The 22,434-nt window shown below is 39.4% G+C and overlaps 2 protein-coding genes across 2 annotated transcripts in view; one reads left to right on the top strand and one right to left on the bottom strand.

Annotated features, from left to right (window-relative positions):
- Positions 1-15,390: 15,390 nt before the first annotated feature.
- Positions 15,391-18,687, top strand: igfbp1a (insulin-like growth factor binding protein 1a). Its single transcript, XM_081378692.1, has 4 exons — positions 15,391-15,935; positions 16,633-16,790; positions 17,188-17,316; positions 17,561-18,687. Exons 1-4 carry the CDS (start codon positions 15,560-15,562, stop codon positions 17,684-17,686), a joined length of 789 nt encoding a protein of 262 aa, XP_081234818.1. The 5' UTR covers positions 15,391-15,559; the 3' UTR covers positions 17,687-18,687.
- Positions 18,688-19,971: 1,284 nt separating this feature from the next.
- The window catches only part of igfbp3 (insulin-like growth factor binding protein 3), a 15,636-nt gene continuing 13,173 nt past the window's right edge, over positions 19,972-22,434 (bottom strand). The window contains exon 4 of the mRNA XM_081378686.1: positions 19,972-22,199. Coding sequence (XP_081234812.1) covers positions 22,080-22,199 — 120 coding nt within the window. The 3' untranslated portion in view covers positions 19,972-22,079. The remainder of the gene's footprint in view (positions 22,200-22,434) is intronic.

Below are 22,434 nucleotides of genomic sequence, written 5' to 3' on the forward strand. Positions count from 1 at the left end.
GATATTACAACAGAAACGTTTAACTCTCTCTTTTCCAGCACTTTAGACACAGTTGCTCCGTTGCGCTTAAAGAAGATTAAAGAAAATAGTCCAACGCCGTGGTACAACGAGCACACTCGGGCCCTTAAGAGAGCAGCCAGAAAAATGGAGCGCAACTGGAAGAAAACAAAACTAGAGGTATTTCGCATTTCATGGAAAGAGAGCTCAATTACTTACAGAGAGGCTTTAAAAGCTGCTAGATCTGCTTATTTTTCAACCCTATTAGAAGAAAATAAACATAATCCTAGGTATTTATTTGAAACGGTGGCTAAACTAACGAAAAATAAAGCTTCAAGCACCGAAGTTTCCAAGCAACACAGCAGTAATGACTTTATGAACTTCTTCACTTATAAGATTGATAATATCAGGGACAAAATTATAACTATGCAACCGTCTACTACAGTATCACATCAGGCAGTGCATTGTAGTCTCCCTGAGGAAAAATTTGATTCATTCGTTGCTATAGGAGAGGAAGAATTTACTAAACTCATTAAATCATCTAAATCTACAACATGTATGTTAGACCCTATACCGACTAAGCTACTGAAAGAAATACTTCCAGAGGTCATAGATCCTCTTCTTAATATCAATTCGTCTTTGTCTCTAGGATACGTACCAAAAAACTTTAAGCTGGCTATGATTAAACCGCTTGTTAAAAAAACGCAACTTGATCCTTCAGAATTAGTCAATTACAGGCCGATCTCGAATCTACCTTTTCTGTCAAAGATATTAGAAAAGGCAGTATCCTCACAACTGTGTTCCTTTCTTGAAAGAAATGATATCTGCGAGGATTTCCAGTCCGGATTTAGACCGTACCATAGTACCGAAACAGCTCTCGTTAGAGTCACAAATGATTTGCTCTTATCATCCGATCGTGGTTGTATCTCTCTATTAGTGTTACTCGATCTTAGTGCTGCATTTGACACCATCGACCACAACGTTCTTTTAAATAGATTAGAACATTATGTTGGCATTACGGGAAATGCACTAGCATGGTTTAAATCATACTTATCTGACCGTTATCAGTTTGTAGCAGTAAATGATGAGATGTCTCATCGATCACAAGTTCAGTATGGCGTACCACAAGGCTCAGTACTAGGACCGCTGCTGTTCACTCTGTACATGCTACCCTTAGGAGATATCATTAGGAAACATGGAATTAGCTTTCACTGTTATGCCGACGATACTCAGCTCTATATTTCTTCAAAACCTAACGAAACTTATCAATTCACAAAATTAACGGAATGCATAGCGGATATAAAAAATTGGATGACTTGTAATTTCCTACTACTAAATTCTGAAAAAACAGAGTTTCTAATTATTGGACAAAAAACTTCCTCACGTAATAATCTAGAATACTGTCTAACACTTGATGGCTGCTCTGTTAAGTCTTCGTCGTCGGTTATGAACCTGGGTGTGCTCTTTGATACCAATCTTTCATTTGAAAGTCACGTGTCTAGTATCTGTAAAACTGCATTTTTCCATCTTAAAAATATATCTAAATTACGCCATATGCTCTCATTGACAAATGCGGAACAATTAGTTCATGCGTTCATGACCTCAAGGCTAGATTATTGTAATGCTCTACTGGGTGGTTGCCCTGCACGCTTAATAAACAAACTACAGCTGGTTCAAAACGCAGCAGCTCGAGTTCTTACCAGAACCAGGAAGTATGACCATATTAGCCCAGTTCTGTCAAAACTGCATTGGCTCCCTATTAAACATCGCATAAATTTTAAAATATTGCTGATTACTTACAAAGCACTGAATGGTTTAGCTCCGCAGTACTTGAGTGAGCTCTTAACGCATTATAGTCCGTCACGTCTATTACGATCTCAAAATTCCGGCCAGTTGATTATACCTAGAATATCAAAATCGACTGCTGGCGGTAGATCCTTTTCCTATTTAGCACCAAAACTCTGGAACAGTCTTCCTACCATTGTCCGGGAAGCAGACACACTCTGTTAGTTCAAAGCCAGATTAAAGACACATCTCTTTGACCTAGCTTTCACATAATACATTATAGACTTCTATAATTTAATGTTATGCTGCATAGATTAGGTCAGCCGGAACCGGGAACACTTCCCAAAAATCCTGATGTACTCGTTACATCATGAGAAGAATGGCATCTACGCTAATTTTAGTGTCTGTGTTTATCCCAAGGTTTTTCCTGCAGCCTGCCGGATCCAGGCCGTATCCAGATCTGACGAAGGACCTTCACCTGGACCGATGACAACGCAGTGCTGAAGTGCCAACTAGTCTCTCCCTATGGAGGATCCCACTACCACTCTACAGATAAGGCGTTGTCGGGAAAATTCGTCTCGCGGTCCTACCCCAAAGCAACAAATAAAATAAAATTCCTTATCAAAATTTATAAGGAAAGACAAGTATTTTGTTTAGGCTTGGCTTGTAGGGAATTCCAAACCTGCGTATATTCAAACGCACATAACTATAGAACCCATTCTAAATGCGCATGTGAACGCCATCAGCGTTTCTCACAGGTTCACGTTTAAAGTCTGTGTAGAGAGAATGGTGTCGTCTTAGCGGCCCCTAATTTAATAACAAATGATCATTGCGACGGAACCAAATCAATTAAAACTAACATTAGATGGAAATAACTTAACTCTGCTGTAAAGCCGAAACAATCTCTGTTACCTTAAATTATACGCTTATCTCTGTAAAGCTGCTTTGAGACAATCTACATTGTTAAAAGCGCTATATAAATGAAGATGACTTGACTTGACTTGTAACACAATAACCATAAGGTGTTGTTCATTATAAACGTGGGATTATGAATTATTTTGAGAACGTCGTATATAGAAAACATGCCGTAATGTACCCTGAGTGTAAACATTCATCGTGAAGCGTGCAGCAAGCGATTTGCAAAGATTAATATAAAGATTAATATAAAGATTAATAAAACGTTACACTTACTTCTTCTTCTGGAGGTGCAGCAGGAACACGAATAGTTGGTACCGATCCTTTTTTCAGGAGCAGCTTCTTAGCAAAACCAGCTTTATATTGACCTCGTTTATAAAGCAGTTTGGTGTGTGAAATGATTCGCGCAAACATGAAAGCATTGACGTTGATTGTGGGGAATATTCCCTTCGAAAACAAACTCATCCACTGCGTCTTCAGCGGTTCGGATTTAGGAACATCAAAAAGACTGCTGTGTTCCTTATTACTGTCACAGTGTCTGGTTTGTGTTCCCTGGGTGTCCACTAGAGGTCCTCTTCCCCATGGTGTCATCCACATTATGAACTGCATTCCCCACAATCCTTGTCTGTACTCATCACTGTTCATTGCACCCAGCTGTTCCCCATCATGATTGTTAGTTTCTGTGTGTATAAATACCCTGCCTGTTTAGTGTTTGTTACGGAGTCCTTGCATATTGTCCACACTTCTGAGGTCTGTGGTTCTAGCCTGTTTCTTGTTTCATTTATTTGTGTTTGGATTGATTATATGGACTTTGACCCCTGCCTGGATGACTACGATATTGGATTACCATTAATAAATAATTACATACTGCTATTGGATCTACTTTTCCTGTTTTCCCGTGTGTGTCCGTGACAAATACACCCAAGAACAGAACACCACAATCGCTTAGACGCCATTCTGCTCATAGACAGTGCTCCAGCGTATCAACAATGAGCGCACCTGTCCGTGCGGACTATGATTGACAGCTCGCTCACGAGCGAGGGCGGGTCTGTGTTGAAACGCTGCTGTCAATCAACAATCGTGGGAGGGCCGTCGATTTTGTGATGTCACAAAATCGAACGGCTTGATTTGAGATGAGGGGAAAACATATAAGAAGATTAAAAAAAAAACACTGGATGGATTTTTATCATTTTATGATGGTTGTGTACAGGCACTGCCAACACACATTTCAGTACAATCAACTTGTAAAAGTGCATGTACCATTATATGACCCCTTTAAAAGCCCTTTTGACTATCAGGAATTAACATAGTCAACAACGTCTTTCTGTCTAGTCGTAATTACATTTTGGATAGTTGGAATTGTTATTCAAGATATCTGTAACGTAATTGTGACTAGTTGAAACGACAGATAGAGATATCTGTAGGCTATGCAGTTTTGACTAGGCAAAACTGAATTACAGATATCTGCAATAAAGTAATTGAAAACGACATTCTATGGCAAGCCATTTTAACATTTAATCTTTAAAACCTACTAGTATCTATTTTCATGCTACTTTTTAGATACTAGTATCTATTCCATTAAGTACTACTATACTTATACATTAGCTACTAGTGCTTATTTTTTAGGTACTAGTGCCTATTCGTTAGATACTAGTGCTTATTCTTTAGGTACTACTTATTCAATAGATACTAGTACTTATTCACTAGATACTAGGTCTTATTTATTAGATACTAGTACCTATTAAAAGACACTAGTATTTATTCATTAGATTCTAGTGCCTATTAAATTGGTACTAGTACTTATTCATTAGATACTAGTACTTATTAATTAGTTACTAGTATTTATTATTAGATACTTGTACTTATTAATTAGATACTAGTACCTATTAAATAGATACTAGTAACTATTCTTTTGTTACTAGTAACAAATTTTTACTAGTAGCTACTAGTTAATACTAGTAGCTAATGAATAAGTACTAGTATCTATTTAATAGGTACTAGTATCTAATGACTTAGTACTAGTATTTATTGAATAAATACTAGTATCTAGTAATAGGTACTAGTATCTAAAAAATAAGTAGTACCTAATGAATAACTACTAGTATCTAATATATATGTACTAGTCACAACTGGAATACACACTAGTCAGAACTGAATAGTTGATATCTGAATGACAGATGCCCATAGAAGTCAATGGCAAAATTTTTTAATTTGATACTAGTAACAAAAGATTAGTTACTAGTCACTATTGAAATAAGTACTAGTATCTAATGAATAAGTACTAGTATCTATTTAATAGGTACTAGTATCTAATGAATAAGTACTAGTATCTAATAAATAAGAATGAATAAGTAGTATCTTTAAAAATGTACTAGTACCAAAAGAATAAGCACTAGTATCTAAAGAATAGGCACTAGTACCTAAAGAATAAGTAATAGCTAATGAATAAGTACTAGTACTTAATGGAATAGATACTAGTATCTAAAAAATAAGTACTATAGTAAACTACAAAATAAGTTGCTATAAAAGTGACATTATTTGTCCTTAGAAGAATGTCTTTGTGGATATCTGAAATGACAATTATGGAAAGGAAGAATATCTGAAATGTTCTTTTTGACTAGGAAAATCTGAATTACAGATATCTGCAACACATATCCAGTCTAGCTGTTGTTAAAATGGCTTGCCATAAGGGCCATACCCACCATTGAGGTCCCCGAGGTCCGGACCTCTGTAATTTTTCTGTGTAGGCTATAATGAAGGTTGTGAAATAATTGCCTAACATTAACTCTAATGTGGGGACCTCAATGGTGGGGACGGCCCTGAGTGACAAGCGGGGAGAGAATGCACAGAATATTCTGTACTTTCACACCACAAATTGGTTTATCAACATCTAAAAAAGCTTATGACCTCTCCAAATCATATGACAAGAGAAAATTCCATGAATAATTTACATTTCAACATTTAGCAGACATGCGTTTAGCAGTTCATGTGTAACTGTCGTTCACCACAGGGATTTAGCTTATAGTCCAGTTGGGTAGTGCACATATTAAATAATACCGTTACCGAGGTGATAAAAGCACCAAATTTTACATGAAGACTCTTTAGGACCTCCTGAATGATTTCAGCCTAGGAGCCCAGCTGAAATATTGAAATTTAGTGTTAAATCACTTAAAAAACAATATTCATGAAAAATTTTTTTTTTTTTCATCTCAAGTAAAACTTTCAGGATAATGGCCTTTTAAGACCATTGAATAAGCTTCCTTTTGTTAATTTGTGCTCAGGCCAGTTGATCTCCCAAATTATAAGTGTAAAACAGAGTGCCAAGACACCTTATACCTAAAAAAAATAATCAAAAAGCCCTTAATAATATAGGCGGAATTAGTAAAAAAAAAGGCAGCAAAAATGCTTAAATGTTAAGAGATCTTGGTTTTCTCTTTTATTTTTCAATTCAACTAGGTCATTCATAGCTATTCTACTAAGTTCATAGTTTGGTCATAGTTTTATGTTAGGCTGCATCACGCACATGAACCCTTTCACACGTACGATTACACCGGTGTGATTAGAACGGTCAGTGCATGCACTGCTAAATTCAAATGTGCTTTCGCGCGTTGGCTGGCGCTGAGCCAGAGACAGGCGCGCTCAGAGCTGTCATATATCACAACTTTTCAGTGTTTTCAACCACATAATGTTTATTTTAGGTTTCAGACATATAAGTACTAAAAAAACAATACATTTAGAGTTTGTAAAATACACACTGATGTCAAAGGAAGAGGCAATAATAAACCTTTCCATAATTAGAAATGTTTTATTCATATCAGATACACATTGTGTAAGTAACTTTAAAGTTTACTCTATTCGTCTCCCAGTTCACCAGCCACTTACTATTTCGGGAGAAGTGGATGAATTCACGTGTTGTAAAATCCATCAGATCCGATTCTCTGAACTGCGTCTGCGGCACAAACTAAGATGGCGACGCCCATCGCGCATACAGCTCAACTAACGCGATCGTTATAAAGGTGTTTAAACAACAAAACACTTCCACTTGCATATATTTGACAATCGGAATATCAGATATTTCATGCCATATCTAACAAATGTGTGAATATTTTGAATAAAAAAGGAAAAATTACATAAAAGCAGATCAACATTCATTCAGCTCTGTTGTTGCTGCGGTGTGTCACGTGACAAGCAATGACGCGTCACCATGGAAACCATAAAGTGACACATTCTAAATAACGGTATAATAATAACGTTTATGCTTACATAACATTAGTTTCTGAAACTTCAACATGGAGCTGAACTGGGCTCTATGTATTATTTGCCAGAAAGACACATCTGAACCCCTGAGATGTACCTTGCAGACACCTGGGACAAGTGGTGATAAATCTCATGCCTATAGATCATTTCTTGCTAATGTCGAGCAATTCAGAGCGATTGACAATCTTCCAACTAAACTCTATTTTGGGAATGATGAAACTGCTACCAATTTTGCTTCACATTCTGCTTCTTGGCACAAATCTTGCCACCTAAAGTTTAACAATTCAAAGCTTATGAAAGCGACAAAGAAGAACGTGCGGAATGCTGTTGAATCTGGACAGGGAAAGCCAATGAAACGCCAACGACTGGATGTTCGAAAGTGCTTCTTCTGTGAGGGTGGCATAGATCAAGGTGCTCTCCATGAAGTATCAACATTTGATACTGACAGGAATATCCGAACCATGATCACTGAACTTAAGGACACAAGGCTTATGACAAGGATAATTGGAGGAGATTTAATTGCAATTGAGGCAAAATACCATTTACCATGCCTTGTCAAGCTGAGAAATTGCTACCGTGGACTCGCTAGTAAGAGTGACCAATGTCCAGAAAACATAGATGAAAAAATGAATGAGTCTCGCGCTTTCATTGAACTTCAGGACTACGTTGAAAAATGTGTTGATTCTGGAGTCCTTCTCTTTATGCTATCTGAGCTCCACTCTTTGTATGTAAATCGACTTCAGGAACTGGGTGTCAGGAAGCAAATCAACAAAACCAGATTGAAAAATCATTTGCTTCAATGCTTTCCCGATTCACAAGAACAATTTGATGGAAGGAATACAGTTCTTGTTTTCAAGGAGGGCATGAGAAATATGCTAAGGGAAGCTCTGAGGAAGAGAGATTTTGATGAAGATGCTCTCATCCTGGCAAAAGCTGCGAAGATTATTAGAAATGACATATTCAACCATACAGGCTTCAAATTCACTGGCTCCTTCCCAGAAAGATGTCAAGAAACCTCACTTCCTTCGAGCCTAAAGTCTCTTATCTCGATGATAATGAATGGCTCCAACTTGAAAGATCAAGAGAAATGTGAGTCTCAGGCTTGCCTCACAATGGGACAAGGCATTCTTTATAACACAAAGAAAAGGGCAACACCCACTGCTAGGATGACCAGACACAGCCTTGAACGTGAACCACCACTCCCTATTTACATAGGCCTTAATGTACATGTACAAACCAGAAGCAAGCAACTGGTCCAGCAATTAAACCAAATGGGTATTAGCATTTCATATGACAGAGTTATTCAAATTGAAGACTGGCTTGCTAAAGCCACTTGTGAACGCTTTGAAGTTGATGGTGTTGTGGTTCCAGCTTGTCTCCGGAAAGGGCTCTTCACAGTTGGTGCCCTTGATAACCTTGACTATGACCCAAGTTCAACCACTTCTGTAGGCTCCTTTCATGGTACTGGAATCAGCATGTTTCAGTTTCCAACTAAGGATGACTGTGGTGTACAGAGACCACCCATTATGATACCACCTTTTGAAAATAAAAATAAAACTCTTCCTGACATTTTTGCCACTGTCCCCGCTGTAGCTCTGAAAAATACTTCTGTTTCAGTGCCAGAGTGTAATGTAGTTACAGCTATGGGTTTATTGGATAATGCTAGAGAAGAGGAAAACAAGTGGGTCAATCATGCACTGCCACTTCTAGAGAAGAGAGAACTAGACAGTGATGATGCAGTTGCATGGTCTGCATATCATGCTTCTATGCAACCATTGGTGGAAGACCCCCCAGCAAAATGTGCGCTCCTTCCTCTGTTTTATGATAAATCTGCCACTCCAGCCATGATTAAACATGGCATGAATGTTCTTAGACAAGCTATTGAATTTCTTAATCCTGGACAAATCCCAGTTACTACATTTGACCAGCCTCTTTTCGCTCTGGCAAAGTTAGTGCAATGGAAATGGCCAGACACACATGGTGAAAGAGTTCATGTAGTTATGCTAGGTGGATTACACACAGAAATGGCCCTCTGGAATACACTTGGCGACCTCTTAGATTGCTCTGGTTGGACAACAGCACTCACTGAAGCAGAAGTAGCATCTTCTGGAAAGGCTGACTCATTTCTGAAAGCAGCACACCTAACTCGCACCAGGCATGCCCACCAAGTCACTCTACTGTCACTTCACAATCTACAGCAGGAAGCTTTTAGGCTTATTGCTGGCCCCAAAGATGAAGATACCTTTATCACTTGGAGAAATGACATGCTGAAGAGGAGTCCAACTTTCATGTATTGGGATCTAATACTAAGATATGAAACCCTCATTCTCATTTTTGTCAGAGCTCACAGAGAGAAGAACTTCCTTCTATATGTAGAAGTTTTAGAAGAACTCATCCCTCTATTTTTTGCCTTGGACCACACAAACTATGCAAGATAGGTGTCTGTCCACATCAGGGACATGAAGTCTTTGCCCAGTACCATCAAGGATGAGTTTGAAAAGCATTCACACTGGGTTCTCTCAAAGACATACAACAAGTTCTCTGCAATACCTTTCGACCAAGCTCATGAACAAGAGAATAAGATTGTGAAAGGTTGCGGTGGTGCAGTTGGTCTCACAGAAAACCCAAATGCTTTCAGACGATGGATGATCTCTGGACCAGAGTTGGGAAGATTGCTGAAAGAATTTGAAGAGGACTTTCTTCCTGAAAATGACATAGATAATCCTAAGAACTTCCAGCATCATGAACAGTGTCTTTCCACACAGAAGACATTTCAAAGACATGTAGCCAACCTGTCTGAAACTATTAAAAGAATGGGCAACCCTTTCTTGGATGATTTTAAAGATCTAGTCACTCTTGACAGCCGTAACTGTGCAGATGAATCTGTGGCTAAAACAGTGTTCATCTTAGAAGACACAGGCAAGAAACAATATCAACAGTTTGTCACAAAGGTGCTTACTGATCGCAGCCAATCCATCCATGATCCAATCAAAAGGAATTCGCTGCAACTCTTCAAGCAAACTCGACGCAAGACATTATCTACACATGGGAAGAAGATTAAAATGCTCCAGAACAACGTGACACTATTTGGTCAGCTGTATATTGCAATGCAAAGTCGTGAGAGTGATTTGGATGAATTCTTTGCACATGAAGTACAGTCCTTCCCTCCTTCCCTCTCTGACTTTGGAAAGCTTCACCTGCCAGGCACAAAGTCTGACTTACTTCAATGCCTTGAGCTCCCTCGGCAATCACAGCCACCCTCATGCTTTGACTGCAAAATCTTGGATGGAGCGGTCATTGTCCACAGTCTGTCTACTAATACAGTGAACACATTTAATGAATATGCAAGTAATGTTTTCATCCCTTACCTGCAGAGGCAGCTACAGGATACACAAAGGTTGGATATTGTATGGGATGCATACATCTCGGACAGTTTGAAGGAGTCCACACGTCAAAAGAGGGGTCAAGGTGTACGCAGAAAAGTGTCTGGCCAAACAAAGCTGCCAGGCAATTGGATGGATTTCCTACGTGATCCAATGAATAAGAAAGAGCTTTTTGCCTTTCTGACATCTAAGACTGAAGAGTTCAACTGGCCCCCAGACAAATCTCTGTATATCACATCAGGGCAAGCTGTATCTTCATTTGGTTCCAGCAGTAACATGAGCAGTTGCAATCATGAAGAGGCAGACACCAGGATTGTGGTTCATATACAGCATGCCCTGGAGCAAGGAGCAAAAACTGTCCATGTGCGTACTGTGGACACTGATGTCATTGTGATTCTTGCAGGTTTATTCCATGATTTACTTGTGATTCAACCTTTGACTGACATCTGGGTGGCTTTTGGCATGGGCAAAAAGTACAGATTTTACCATGTCAATAGCATATGTAAAAGTCTGGGTAAGGACAAGTCTCAAGCACTGTTGATGTTCCATGCCTATTCAGGGTGTGATACAACATCTGCTTTCACTGGGAAGGGTAAGAAGTCAGTTTGGCGGACCTGGCAAGCCTATGATGAAGCCACTTAAGTATTTGCTTCCCTTGCCAGAAATCCATTCCTAAAATTAGATGCTTCTTCATGGCAGTTCCAAAAGCTTGAGAGACTGACTGTCATCTTGTATGACAAGTCCAGTTCTTCAAGCTCCATTGTCCAGAAGAGGAAAGAACTCTTCTGCCATGGGAGTAGGACAATGGAGAAACTGCCACCCACCCAAGATACTCTACTGCAGCACATCAGACGGGCAGTTTATCAGACTGGAATCTGGGCGACCAGCACACTCTCACAGCAAGGTATTCCTTCTCCAATGGACTATGGATGGACCAAGGAATCAGGGTCTTGGGAACCAATTTGGATGACACTTCCAGAAGTCCCCACAGCCTGCAGAGAACTAATCAAATGTTGCTGTAAGGGGGATTGTTCCACCTGCAAATGTGGCAAAGCAAGTCTAGACTGCTCACCTCTTTGCAAATGCAACTGTAACGATTCATAATGATCAATTACAGCCTTCTTAGGTCAATTCGACCTCTTAGATTGCTCTGGTTGGACAACAGCACTCACTGAAGCAGAAGTAGCATCTTCTAGAAAGGCTGACTCATTTCTGAAAGCAGCACACCTAACTCGCACCAGGCGAATGATCAATTACAGGGCCAATAAAGACCATATTGCTAATACTTTAACATGTATTGAAGCTTTTGTTATGTAAAAGTTCATAAACATAAATGAACATATAAAATGTTAACTTTGGGATTCATTTGAATACTTTATCTTGTGCAGGAACTCAAAAAATCGCTGTGTTTTGAAGCATATTTCATTGATAATGATATACTTCTAATATGACATGTTACAAAAAAAATTTCCGAGGGCTCCTAGGCCAAAATTACACTATAGACCCTAAGGAAACACCATGCAAAATTTGGTGCTTTTATCATCTCGGTAACGGTATTTTCACTACACCACCGGACTATTAGTGATCCACTTGGTTGTTTTTCGAGTAACCATCTTCTACACGTAACTTGTGCAATGATTTTCACTCACCTCTAGATGTCTCTCTCAACAGCACAACAATACATTCAAATTATTTATTTGATTTATTTACCAGTTAATACTTTGCAACTGCAACTGCAAAAAATTATTCCACAATATTCAACACAATTTTACTGAAAAAAAAAAAATATATATATATATATTTGAAAATAATATAAATTTGACAGGACACCCTGCTGGCCCAGTGCCCTGGGCAAGTGCCTGATACTGAGTAATATTAATAAACAACATATACTTACTAAAGGGTTAGAGATTGGTTTAGGGTTAGTTGCATGTAGCCTAATTATGCATCATTTACTGTAATCACTATACTAAGTACCTACGTGTGTAACAAATGTCAAATAAAGTGTTACCAGAAGAACAATATGCCATAGCGGGACTGCAGGAAGGTTGAGTAAATATTTTTTACATTTCATTTAGGCAGAAGCAATGATCTCATTAAAGCAGTTATTACAAGTTGTGATCATATTGATTACAATAGAACATTTGGCAGAGGTGCATTTTGATTCATTAGTGTCCGAATAAGTTTTTCATCCTCAAGGTCTAGTGTCAGCAGTTTAAATGTGGATGCTAGTCCATTTTTGTTTATGCGAGTGATCCACAATTCTGCTGTTATTTAATCAGAAAGTCTTGTGTGTCATTTTGTAAGTTTTCCTCTTCTTTGATTGCTTTTTGTTTTGGAGTCAAACGTAAGAGGTTTTGCAATGCACATGACCTTTTATGTCGTGCTGTTTATGTTGGTTCTGCTGATGTCATTGTGGGTGTGCATGTTGTTTCTGCTTCTTTCAAACTGGGTCTGGCCCTGACCCTAAATCACACTGTTTTTTTCAGTCTCTTTGATGACAAAGTTGAGAATGTGTCAATGATATCAGCCTCCCAAGATCCTCGAGACAAGATGTCGAAATGGCTCTCCTTAACATCGGATTTACTTCATTAAGCTTGTAAGGGGAAAACATATTCAAGGGTCTGAGGATGTTCAGTCAGCACTCACTCCCACAAGGCTTAACACACTTCCACATTCCTTTATTCAGGAAAAACATGGTCATTTGGTTAGGTTGTTCATAAAAGCCCCCACTCCATGCAGATGGTTATTTAAGGACATGGGCCTGATGTTTTTAGCGCTTTATTCCCTCAAATGGGCTAGCATTTTTTGAAGCTAAATGTCCAACTGGTTTGTTTTTGTCTAATTTGGGCTGAAAACACAAACACAGAAGCCCCTCTGTGAATGGAAACATAGATGCACATTGCTTCTGCTGGACAATAAAACAACCACCTGTCATACAGCAGAAACGTCACTTGCTGTTTAGTGACATGCACAACTGGACGCTTGTTTAAGTCACGTGCAATGTAACCATAACCCAAGCTCTTTTTCTTAACAATTTAAAAACAAAAATCAAATATAGGGAGTTTTACTGTGTGGGTTAGCAAAGATCAAATTATTTAAGATTCTAAATACTAGTTACCAGCTGAGAAAGAGAGAAAAAGAACGAATACTTCTATGATAAATCTCAAATCGTGGCATTGTAAAACACCAGTGTGCTAAAAATGAGACTAGCAACGAATTGTTAACTAAAAAAAAGGGATGTAAATAATTGTATCTTATATGGAGCTCTTCCATTGAAATTGGATCAACAATTGTTCTTTTTTTGAGATCTTGACTGTATTTATTGTTAAAGGTCATTTCTCAAAAGATCTGGAGGTATCAAAATCATTTGTAAGTGCAACACACACACACACATTGAAATATTGCATTGATGAACAAATGTGTTTACTTTTATCTTGGACTCTCTTAAGCGAAATAGCTCTATATCCGTCAGTGACATAGAGATGATAAACTTTGTCGTTTTAGATGATGCTGACTACCAACATGAGAAAGGAAGGAAACAGAAATTAGGAGTTTTGATACATGATCGAGGGTGATAATGTAATTTGGATTTTTTTAAATCGTATTATGTTTGATACTAGCTGCTTATTCAGTGTTAAAGACTTAGGCCTTGAGAAAATAGTCCTACATCTCCTACATAGGCTAGTCTAACAACATTTAGACTTTCAGATTATTAATCCAAAATTGCAATGTATTCTTTGCATTCATGCCTGAGGTTTTTGATAGAGGAGCGGAGTACTGTTACTGGTATGACGCCCGTGCCGTTTTATTTACGTCAGCAGATACTCGAGCTTCCACACGGACAACTCTGTCACGTGACACTCAGAGAAAATCTCCACGCGCTGAAGAAAAAAAATAAAAAATGATGCAACAACGTAAGACAATTGCGTGGATGATGTCTCACAAAACTCCCTTCAGAGACCCTTGGAGAGCTCAGCGGTTGACACATTATTAAAGCGCCCTTCTCCAGCTGAGTGTCACATCCTGTGGCCCATTCATAAACTCCGCGGCAAGGCCACGACAAAAGGCCTCGAGACGCGCGTCGAGGAGAGGGGGAGACGTGTAGATGATCATGTCGTTTACCCGAGCGGCTATTATTATTCTAGGAAAGGGCCTGGGCAATGACAATAGCGGCAGTCTCGAGCTTTCCAAAACGGTGTCCCGTCCTGACCTGAGTGAGGTCACGTATCACAGTGCGAGCGCACGCGGTGCCACATTGATGGAGGATCGCGCGCACTCTCACCTCATTACAGGCGCCAAATAAACGCGTCAAATGAATGCCAGACCAAAGGACTGGGACGCGACAATTTGGCATCCTAAATTGGTTGTATAAGAGTTTTCAAGGGGGAACTTAATGAATGAGGAGCTTTGTTCGTCCCGTCCTAAAATAAATCACAAATTTCAAACCCAACATAAAGCTTAATAGGTTGGTCTTCCGTCTATTAAAAACTAAAACTGCAAGGAAAATGAGATAGATTTGAAGAGATAACTTCAAATACTTTAACTTTTTTGTTGTAGTGAATGAATGCCATGATCCAGAATGAAGTTGAATTGTTCATATGAGTTCAAATTAATTATTAGGCTCCTCTACTGTCAATGTAGTCTACTGCCAGGTTCAACTATAAGACCATAAGTTGAGTTGTATTGGTGGAATTTACAATAATAACAATAAATAGGCTACACACACTAATATATACATGCAAATTGGAATCTTATTGTAAATACAATGTAAACCAGTTTAAGGGTGATCATTTCAAAATAACATAGATGTACAATGCTGCTGAGTTGCTTGATTGAATCTATGGAGAAGACACTTTATTATTGTTAATTCGGATATGATTCTTCTGGGGTAGTAAACACACTTTTCCCCCAACCATTATGTAGCCTACATTATGTTCTGATATAAACAGTGACGCATTTTACGCGCTGTGTTCAAGGAAACACCTCGGACTGGATCTCCACCAGCCAATCGGAGTCGAGGGGGGTCATTTAAGAAATCATTGATATTGCCAATGCGTCAAACACAAGCGTGTCAGCGGGACCCGGTGCGCGTATAAATACCGCGAGGCGACCCGGAGTGAGCTAGTCATTTAGAAGAGCGCAAAGACAGCGAGGAACTCCTCATTTCACTTCAACCGATATTTATTTATTTATCTATTTATTCTGAGCCTTGCTTTGGGATGAACAGACTGCTTCTGAACTTTTTCTGGGTGGCAGCATTCAGCGCACTCCTTTCAGCGCCGGGGCTCCGCGCTTCTCCAGTGGTTGGGCAGGAACCTATTCGCTGCGCCCCGTGCTCCCCGGAGCGGCTGGCCGAGTGTCCTGCGGTGGATGCCGGCTGTGAGGAGGTGCTTCGAGAGCCCGGCTGCGGCTGCTGCCTCGCCTGCGCGCTGAAGAGAGGGGACCCTTGCGGGATCTACACTGCGCCCTGCGGCACGGGGCTCCGCTGCTTGCCGAAACCCGGAGAAGCCCGACCCCTGCACGCTCTCGCCCGAGGACAGGCGGTGTGCACTGCGACCCCCGAGCCTGACCAGAGCCAAAGCGACACAGCGCCAGGTACCAGCGTCTCATATACTGCACTATAGCCGGCCATCCAAACAGTAGCTAGACCATTGCAGCTGTCGATGATTCAACCGCTGACGAGATTTCATCAGCGCTAACAAACCAGTTGGATGTTTCAGATATATAGATAAACAATATTTGTTTAAGCGAATATATCGCCGCTTTCAAGAGGTCGACTATGCTAAATAAAAAAAATAAATAAAAAAATGTCTGCAACATTAATATAAATGTACCCCAAAGGCGCGTGATTGGTCGAGCAAAAAAAAAAAATAAAAAGCTCAATTTAAAAAAAAAAAAAAGTTTTTTTATGACATGTACATCTATAAAGAAAATGATAGGGCTACAAATGTTAAGACTTGACTCAACATAATGATCAATAAAGAATTGCCGCCCGAATCTAATTTGAACAGAATGTGCGTGAGCTACGTTCCGTTGTCATGGTTACCTCCTCTGCGAAGGGGAACGCGAGTCGGCGACTTGTTTTTTTTTTATCCCCTATTTTGGAGACAGGTGGAAATATACACATATGTGCTCTTACTAATTTATCAGCTTTTAACATAAACGTTTGAAAACCCAACCTGAATGTATCTATAGAAACAATTGAAAACTTGAAAAAAAAAAAAAAAACTTTTTCTACACGGTTCACTCCGGGCAACCACTCCAATAATTCTCACCATGCTTTTTCTTTCAGATCATCCCGAGACTCTCAACGGGGCAACGGCAGTGAATGAAGGCAGCTCAGCGGTCTTCGTGCCCGGGCACGGCAAGCCCTTCGACCCGCGGGTCATCACCGCTAAAGAGAGCATGAAGGCCAAAGTCAACGCAATACGCAAGAAACTGGTGGAGCAGGTGAGCTTCAGGCACCTCAGTTTTTTTACATGTCCCAAATAAATGCGTAAAGGTTTAGTCAGCTATATAAAACGAGAATCCGGTACCATGTGCGGCCACAAGAGGGCAGTATAGGGTTTCTTGAATTTATCTTATAGGCACATAGGGCAAGGCAAGAACCCGAGTCATGCATGGCTTGATGCATTTTCCAGAGCTAAACATTAAAATAATAAAAGAGTTAATAAAAATAATTAAAATGCTGACCTTTATTATTAGTAGTAGTAGCATTAGTAGTTGTTGTAATTAATAATAATTTGTTGTTGTAAAATATTAATAACCACCAAATAAAAGTTTAGAAATCTAAAAAAAATCTATATTTTATTCATTGTCTCTAAATGATCATATTTTCTCTCTCTAGGGTCCTTGTCATATTGAGCTGCAGACAGCCCTTGACAAGATCACCAAATCACAGCAGAAACTGGGAGACAAAATGAACAGATTCTACCTTCCAAATTGTGACAAACATGGTCTATACAAAGTCAAACAGGTAAGCAGAGTCTTGTGTGCAAATATTACTGAAACCAAACCAACGAGTCCTGATTTCACACTGAGAGTTTGTGTGTTTGTTTGTATATAAAGCTTAATGTGTGATATTCAACAACACGATGATATACGTGTGATGGCCGAGTGTTAGAACAACACTCGACTGAGAACTCGGCTGTGCATGCAAGCTTGTGTTTCTAGAGAATGAAATAACCCGTCTCACTCTCTCTGTCTGGTTTCCCCCGCAGTGTGAATCGTCTCTGGATGGTCAGAGGGGGAAGTGTTGGTGTGTGTCATCCTGGAATGGGAAGAAGATTCCTGGATCAAGTGACATGCCAGCAGATGCCGAGTGTCCCGAGGAACTCAACCACTGATCTGTCACACACACACACAGTGTGGGACCTAACCAGCTCAACCACTGATCTCTCTCTCTCACGCATACAAACACGTTATACCACTGAATTTTATCATTATATTTTTAAAAAAATATCTTAGTATTTATTTATTGTTAGTGGTGATATTTAATTCAGGTACACTGTTTTTGATTGGTAAATTCCCTGAACTCTCCAAAAAAAAAAAAAAAAAAAGGAAAAGAAAATCTATTTTTCTGTAAAGAAAATATGTATTTTACATGAAGTACCCATACTTATTTATTTGAACTGAATGTATTCATCTTGATATCTGGATAAGAATATTTATTCCTTATGCCTTATACATATTTTTGTATGGTGTAAATCTGTATATTTGATGTATATAGATTACTGTGTCTCTTAACTTAAACTTCCTCCGGGCTTGCTTCGTTGAAAGGAATGAAATGGAAAAAAGCACTGCATGACCAAACCTCTTTGTCACTGTCCGTACATTGCCATATTTTTATACTGTATATGTTTTGTTTTTCTATTATTGTATTTTATTCATTCATTTTCATTGTTTTTGTTTTAAACTGATTGAGATTAGATCATTCTAGATCTCCCCCCACTTTTTTTTTTTTCAAAAGTATTGCTCTTCACAGCTTTTGAAACGGGTAACTGCCTGTTCCTACCTCCGGCTTTTAAGTTAAGGGCTCAAGTGGGCTATTTTTATGTTTGTAAAATACTTGCCTGTATGATCAAAGTGATATTGCAGTCTTATTGTATTTGTCAATCATAGGCTGTTTGTGTTGTCTACATACTGTGGTCCATTTATTTTGATAAAAATTTTTTTTTTTTGCGATGCAACGTCTACACTGACGAAAAGAGATTCAGACGTTGCTTCACTCAGACGTTGCTTCACTCCAAAGCATTTGCTTGTGTGTATAACATAATTTTCATGGTTTGTAACTGTAAGTCATTGTGGGTATAAAAAAAAACTATTTAATAAATCATCTTTACAAGCACACAGTGTCAGTCATTTAAACTTGCCCTCGGGTCAGACGAGGAGCTGCGGTCAATCAAACTCAATTAGCAATGTCAGGACAAAACAACAACACCTGAGCATAATGGGAAACCTGTTAACACAAAACCACAAAGTGCAAAAAAAATCTCCATTTCTCTCTCTCGATTTCTCCTGCCAAGCTTGATTATGTTCAGTCTTGTCTATATTTAAAACTGCCTGGAGGCAGAACCGTGTATGTGTGCACATATGTGTGTCCTTATCGTGGTAATCTCAAATGGAGCGGACTAACTTTAGCTCAGTATTTTGGGGAACCGGGCTCCACTCTCTACGGTGCCTTTGACCTGTGCTGTGTTTGTGCTGTGGTACGCCCTTCTCCTTTCGCCAGATGACCAGCCTCTGTGGCACCACACTTTACACCTTTATCTCATTTTTGTAAACCGCAGGAGACAATATTTTGTTGCCCAACCCCATGAGTAAATTATTTGATTGGATCAAACCAAACAAACACAATGTGCAAGTAATGCTGCATTGAAACACCTTTCTTGTGGTTTTACAATTAGCATTTTCATGGCATCCAGAATATTCTAGAATTCATTATTATTAAATTAGGGGTGGGGGGTTGGGGTACCATCCAGAGTATTTGACCTCATCCACATGAGCAATTTCATTTCATGAATTGTGGCATCGCAGCTTCTTTTTTGAGAATTGGCTGCGCTGACATGGCTCGGACAAGCGAATAACTATGCTAATGTGAATGGGGTCTCTGTGTGTAGATTTGAGGAGTAATGACCTGTGTGGGGCTCAAGCTAGAGTGTGAAATGAAGCGGTTCAAAGATGTTGACCCTGTTACACACATGAGATTTTAAATCTCCATTGCCCACCCCCCCGGCACTCTGTTATACTAATGACAGAATTACTGTGGCTAATGTGAAAGAACCATTGTTTTTGAAACTCTTAACGGTGACACTAGCCACCTTATCTAAATGAATGAATAACACTAAAGGCAAATCAGAACTATATGAACCACATATGCTCTGTGTGCTAGGGTTTAGTTCACCCAAAAATGATAATTCAGTCATTTGTGACCCTTATGGCATTCCAAATTTTTTATTCTGTGAAACACAAAATAAGATATTTTGAAGGACTGCTTTTTAAAGACCCAGAACAACATTGGACCTCAATGGACAAAATGAAAGAATGTGACAGAATTTTCATTTTAGGGTGAACAATCCCTTTAATTTTGTAGAAGCTGTGAAATTACAATCTGTCATCCTGTAAATAGAAATAGTGTTTACATTTTTTATTAAAAAAAAGAAGGCATTAAATACAAATTATATTTGAACAAAAACATTTCCTTTCTTGAAGAAAGTGATAGCTGTATAATTTCTAGTTTAGTAACATAAAAAGCTTTTTAAAGAATCAAAATTATTTTAAATGAAAAAAACAAAAAACAAGAAGCAAATACCCGTGAACGGAGGGATCTTTAAAAGTGACTTGCGGGTGAATGACCCTGGCATTGCACAGAATGAGGGTGGCAAGCTTTCTTGAAGATCAACTAGCTTGAACATTGACCTTGATGTTCTTTGAAACACAAGCTTGGCCTCAGCTTTACTTAATCTTAGCGTTCACTTTACGTTCGCTTAATTTAGCTTAGGTTAGCTAAAGTTAAGCTTCGATTTAGCTTAATTCATACCATAGAAGGCCTACACATAACCTGAAGATTTAAACTAAAGAGTTTTACAGAAAATGATTCGAGGACCGCATCTTTGCTTAGCTAACAAAAGACACCTAGTACTCAGAACTGTCGATAAACAACAAATCTAAAACAAAAATCAAAGACTTTAGTGATTATATTCCCAAAAATATGCTGAGTTCTATGTTTTCACTACTGTGCAATCAACGGGTCAATGAATTGTTCTCAAAGACATATAGTTTGGATCAGCTTATATTTCTTTCTTGGATAAATAATCTTTTTAGCATAAAGTTCACATGCCTTTTTAGACATTTAGCTGGCCTGAAACAAAATATATATTCATATAAAAAAAAATACAAGACACAATTACAAGTTAAGGAAGGGCTAATAGCTTAGCATACTCGTACGCTCTTTCCCCATAATCAAGTCAGATAAGGTGTAGCACCAAACATTTTTGTTTGTCTTTTGTTTAGCTGTTTGGGAGGGGGTGAGCTTTCTTCCGACGCTATGCTAATAAGCTAACGTGTGGGCTACCTCTCTGGCACCCTCCACCTTTCAAGTCTTTTCTCAGGAGGTCAGTTTTGAGACAACAACACAAGCCCTGGTTGTCTAACATGGCTGCCATGTTAGCCTGTAGCTTTCCTACTGGGGTTGAATATCGATATTCAGAGAGACAGAGAGCGAAAAAACCCGCATCATTTAGCAACACAATTCTGCACGGGTTTCATTAAGGCATTGATTTCAAAAACTGCCATAGCTACACCGATTTCGGTAATTCAGGGCACTGTAGCGTTACGGTTACATTCAAACCCATAAAAAAGAAAAGAAAAAAAGACGTCGCGCGAGATACATGCTTTCAGCAAATGCCTAGAAATGTGAAGGACAATGAGTCAGCGTTTGGAGCAACGATCTTATATTCAAAGTGCCTCATGATGTTTTGAAAGTGAGATAATGCCCGTGTGGATATATTTTAGGGGCATATCAATGCTGTCCTGACGACACAAGCAAACAGCTCTGCGTCCCATGTGAGATAATATATACTTTTCAAAAGGGCATTGATCTAAGTATGTCCTGGTATAGAATCGTTTACAATTGGAATTTTTTTTTTTTTATCGTGTGATCAAACTGTTGGCCATACTAACAGGCTGGAGGACATGTTCAGGAGGGGCCAAAGTGCATGAAGTGCTTGTGCTTCAGATGGAGTCTATGGCTAGAGCCGCCTAGTGTCACTGAGCATGCCCAGTTTAAACGACCCTACATCAGGAGGGCGGAAACAGGAAGTGGGACTAAGAGAGAGCCGCTGATAGTCATGGCAGATATCAATACACGCAATAGCAAAAGAGAGAGACTACCTATGCACACGGAACAAGTACACAACGTCCATCACATACACAAGAGTACATATGCTCAGACTTAGCGTGCGCTACTGAAATTTGCTTGCACTTTTTGATTATGTTCACACTTCCCTCTCGGGATACAGTCCAAAAACAGAAGACATGACACTCTCTCTGTGTCCTCCTCTCGTTCTCCCCACTCTCCTGAAGTGTAAAGTGAGTTGCTGGTCACGTGAGTCCATGCCTCAGCATACAAGTGGGAGGTCAGCTTTGGGACAGCACTTTTGAATCTGTATTCATGTAGTTCTTCAGGGGAGATATCCCTCTTTGTCTCCCTGTTTCCACCGCTCGGCCTCTCTCTCCTCTTCACTTCGTCTCCATGTTAAAGCAGTAGACTTTCTCCTTTTCTTCATAGCTGGGTATAGACTGTCCATACTTGTCCACGCACCAGCAGTGACCTCTTCTGCGCCCCTTGGATGGACGGCACTGCGGGGAGAGTGGGTGAGACAGGAAGAGAAATGCATAACCATATGATATTTGGACGAGTATATGCAAAACAGACAACATGCTCCAAATGGAAGAGACAGTGGCATAAACACACATTTCTCATCGCATCGCACTTAGGTGAGAGAGAGTAACACGAATACTAGAGCCAGAGAGAGAAAGAGGGAGAGAGATTGTGGTAAAGGAATGCCAGAGGGGATTCAAGGGGAAGTACATG

The sequence above is a fragment of the Scardinius erythrophthalmus genome (assembly GCF_964197995.2).
Source record: "Scardinius erythrophthalmus genome assembly, chromosome: 11".
Taxonomy (NCBI): domain Eukaryota; kingdom Metazoa; phylum Chordata; class Actinopteri; order Cypriniformes; family Leuciscidae; genus Scardinius; species Scardinius erythrophthalmus.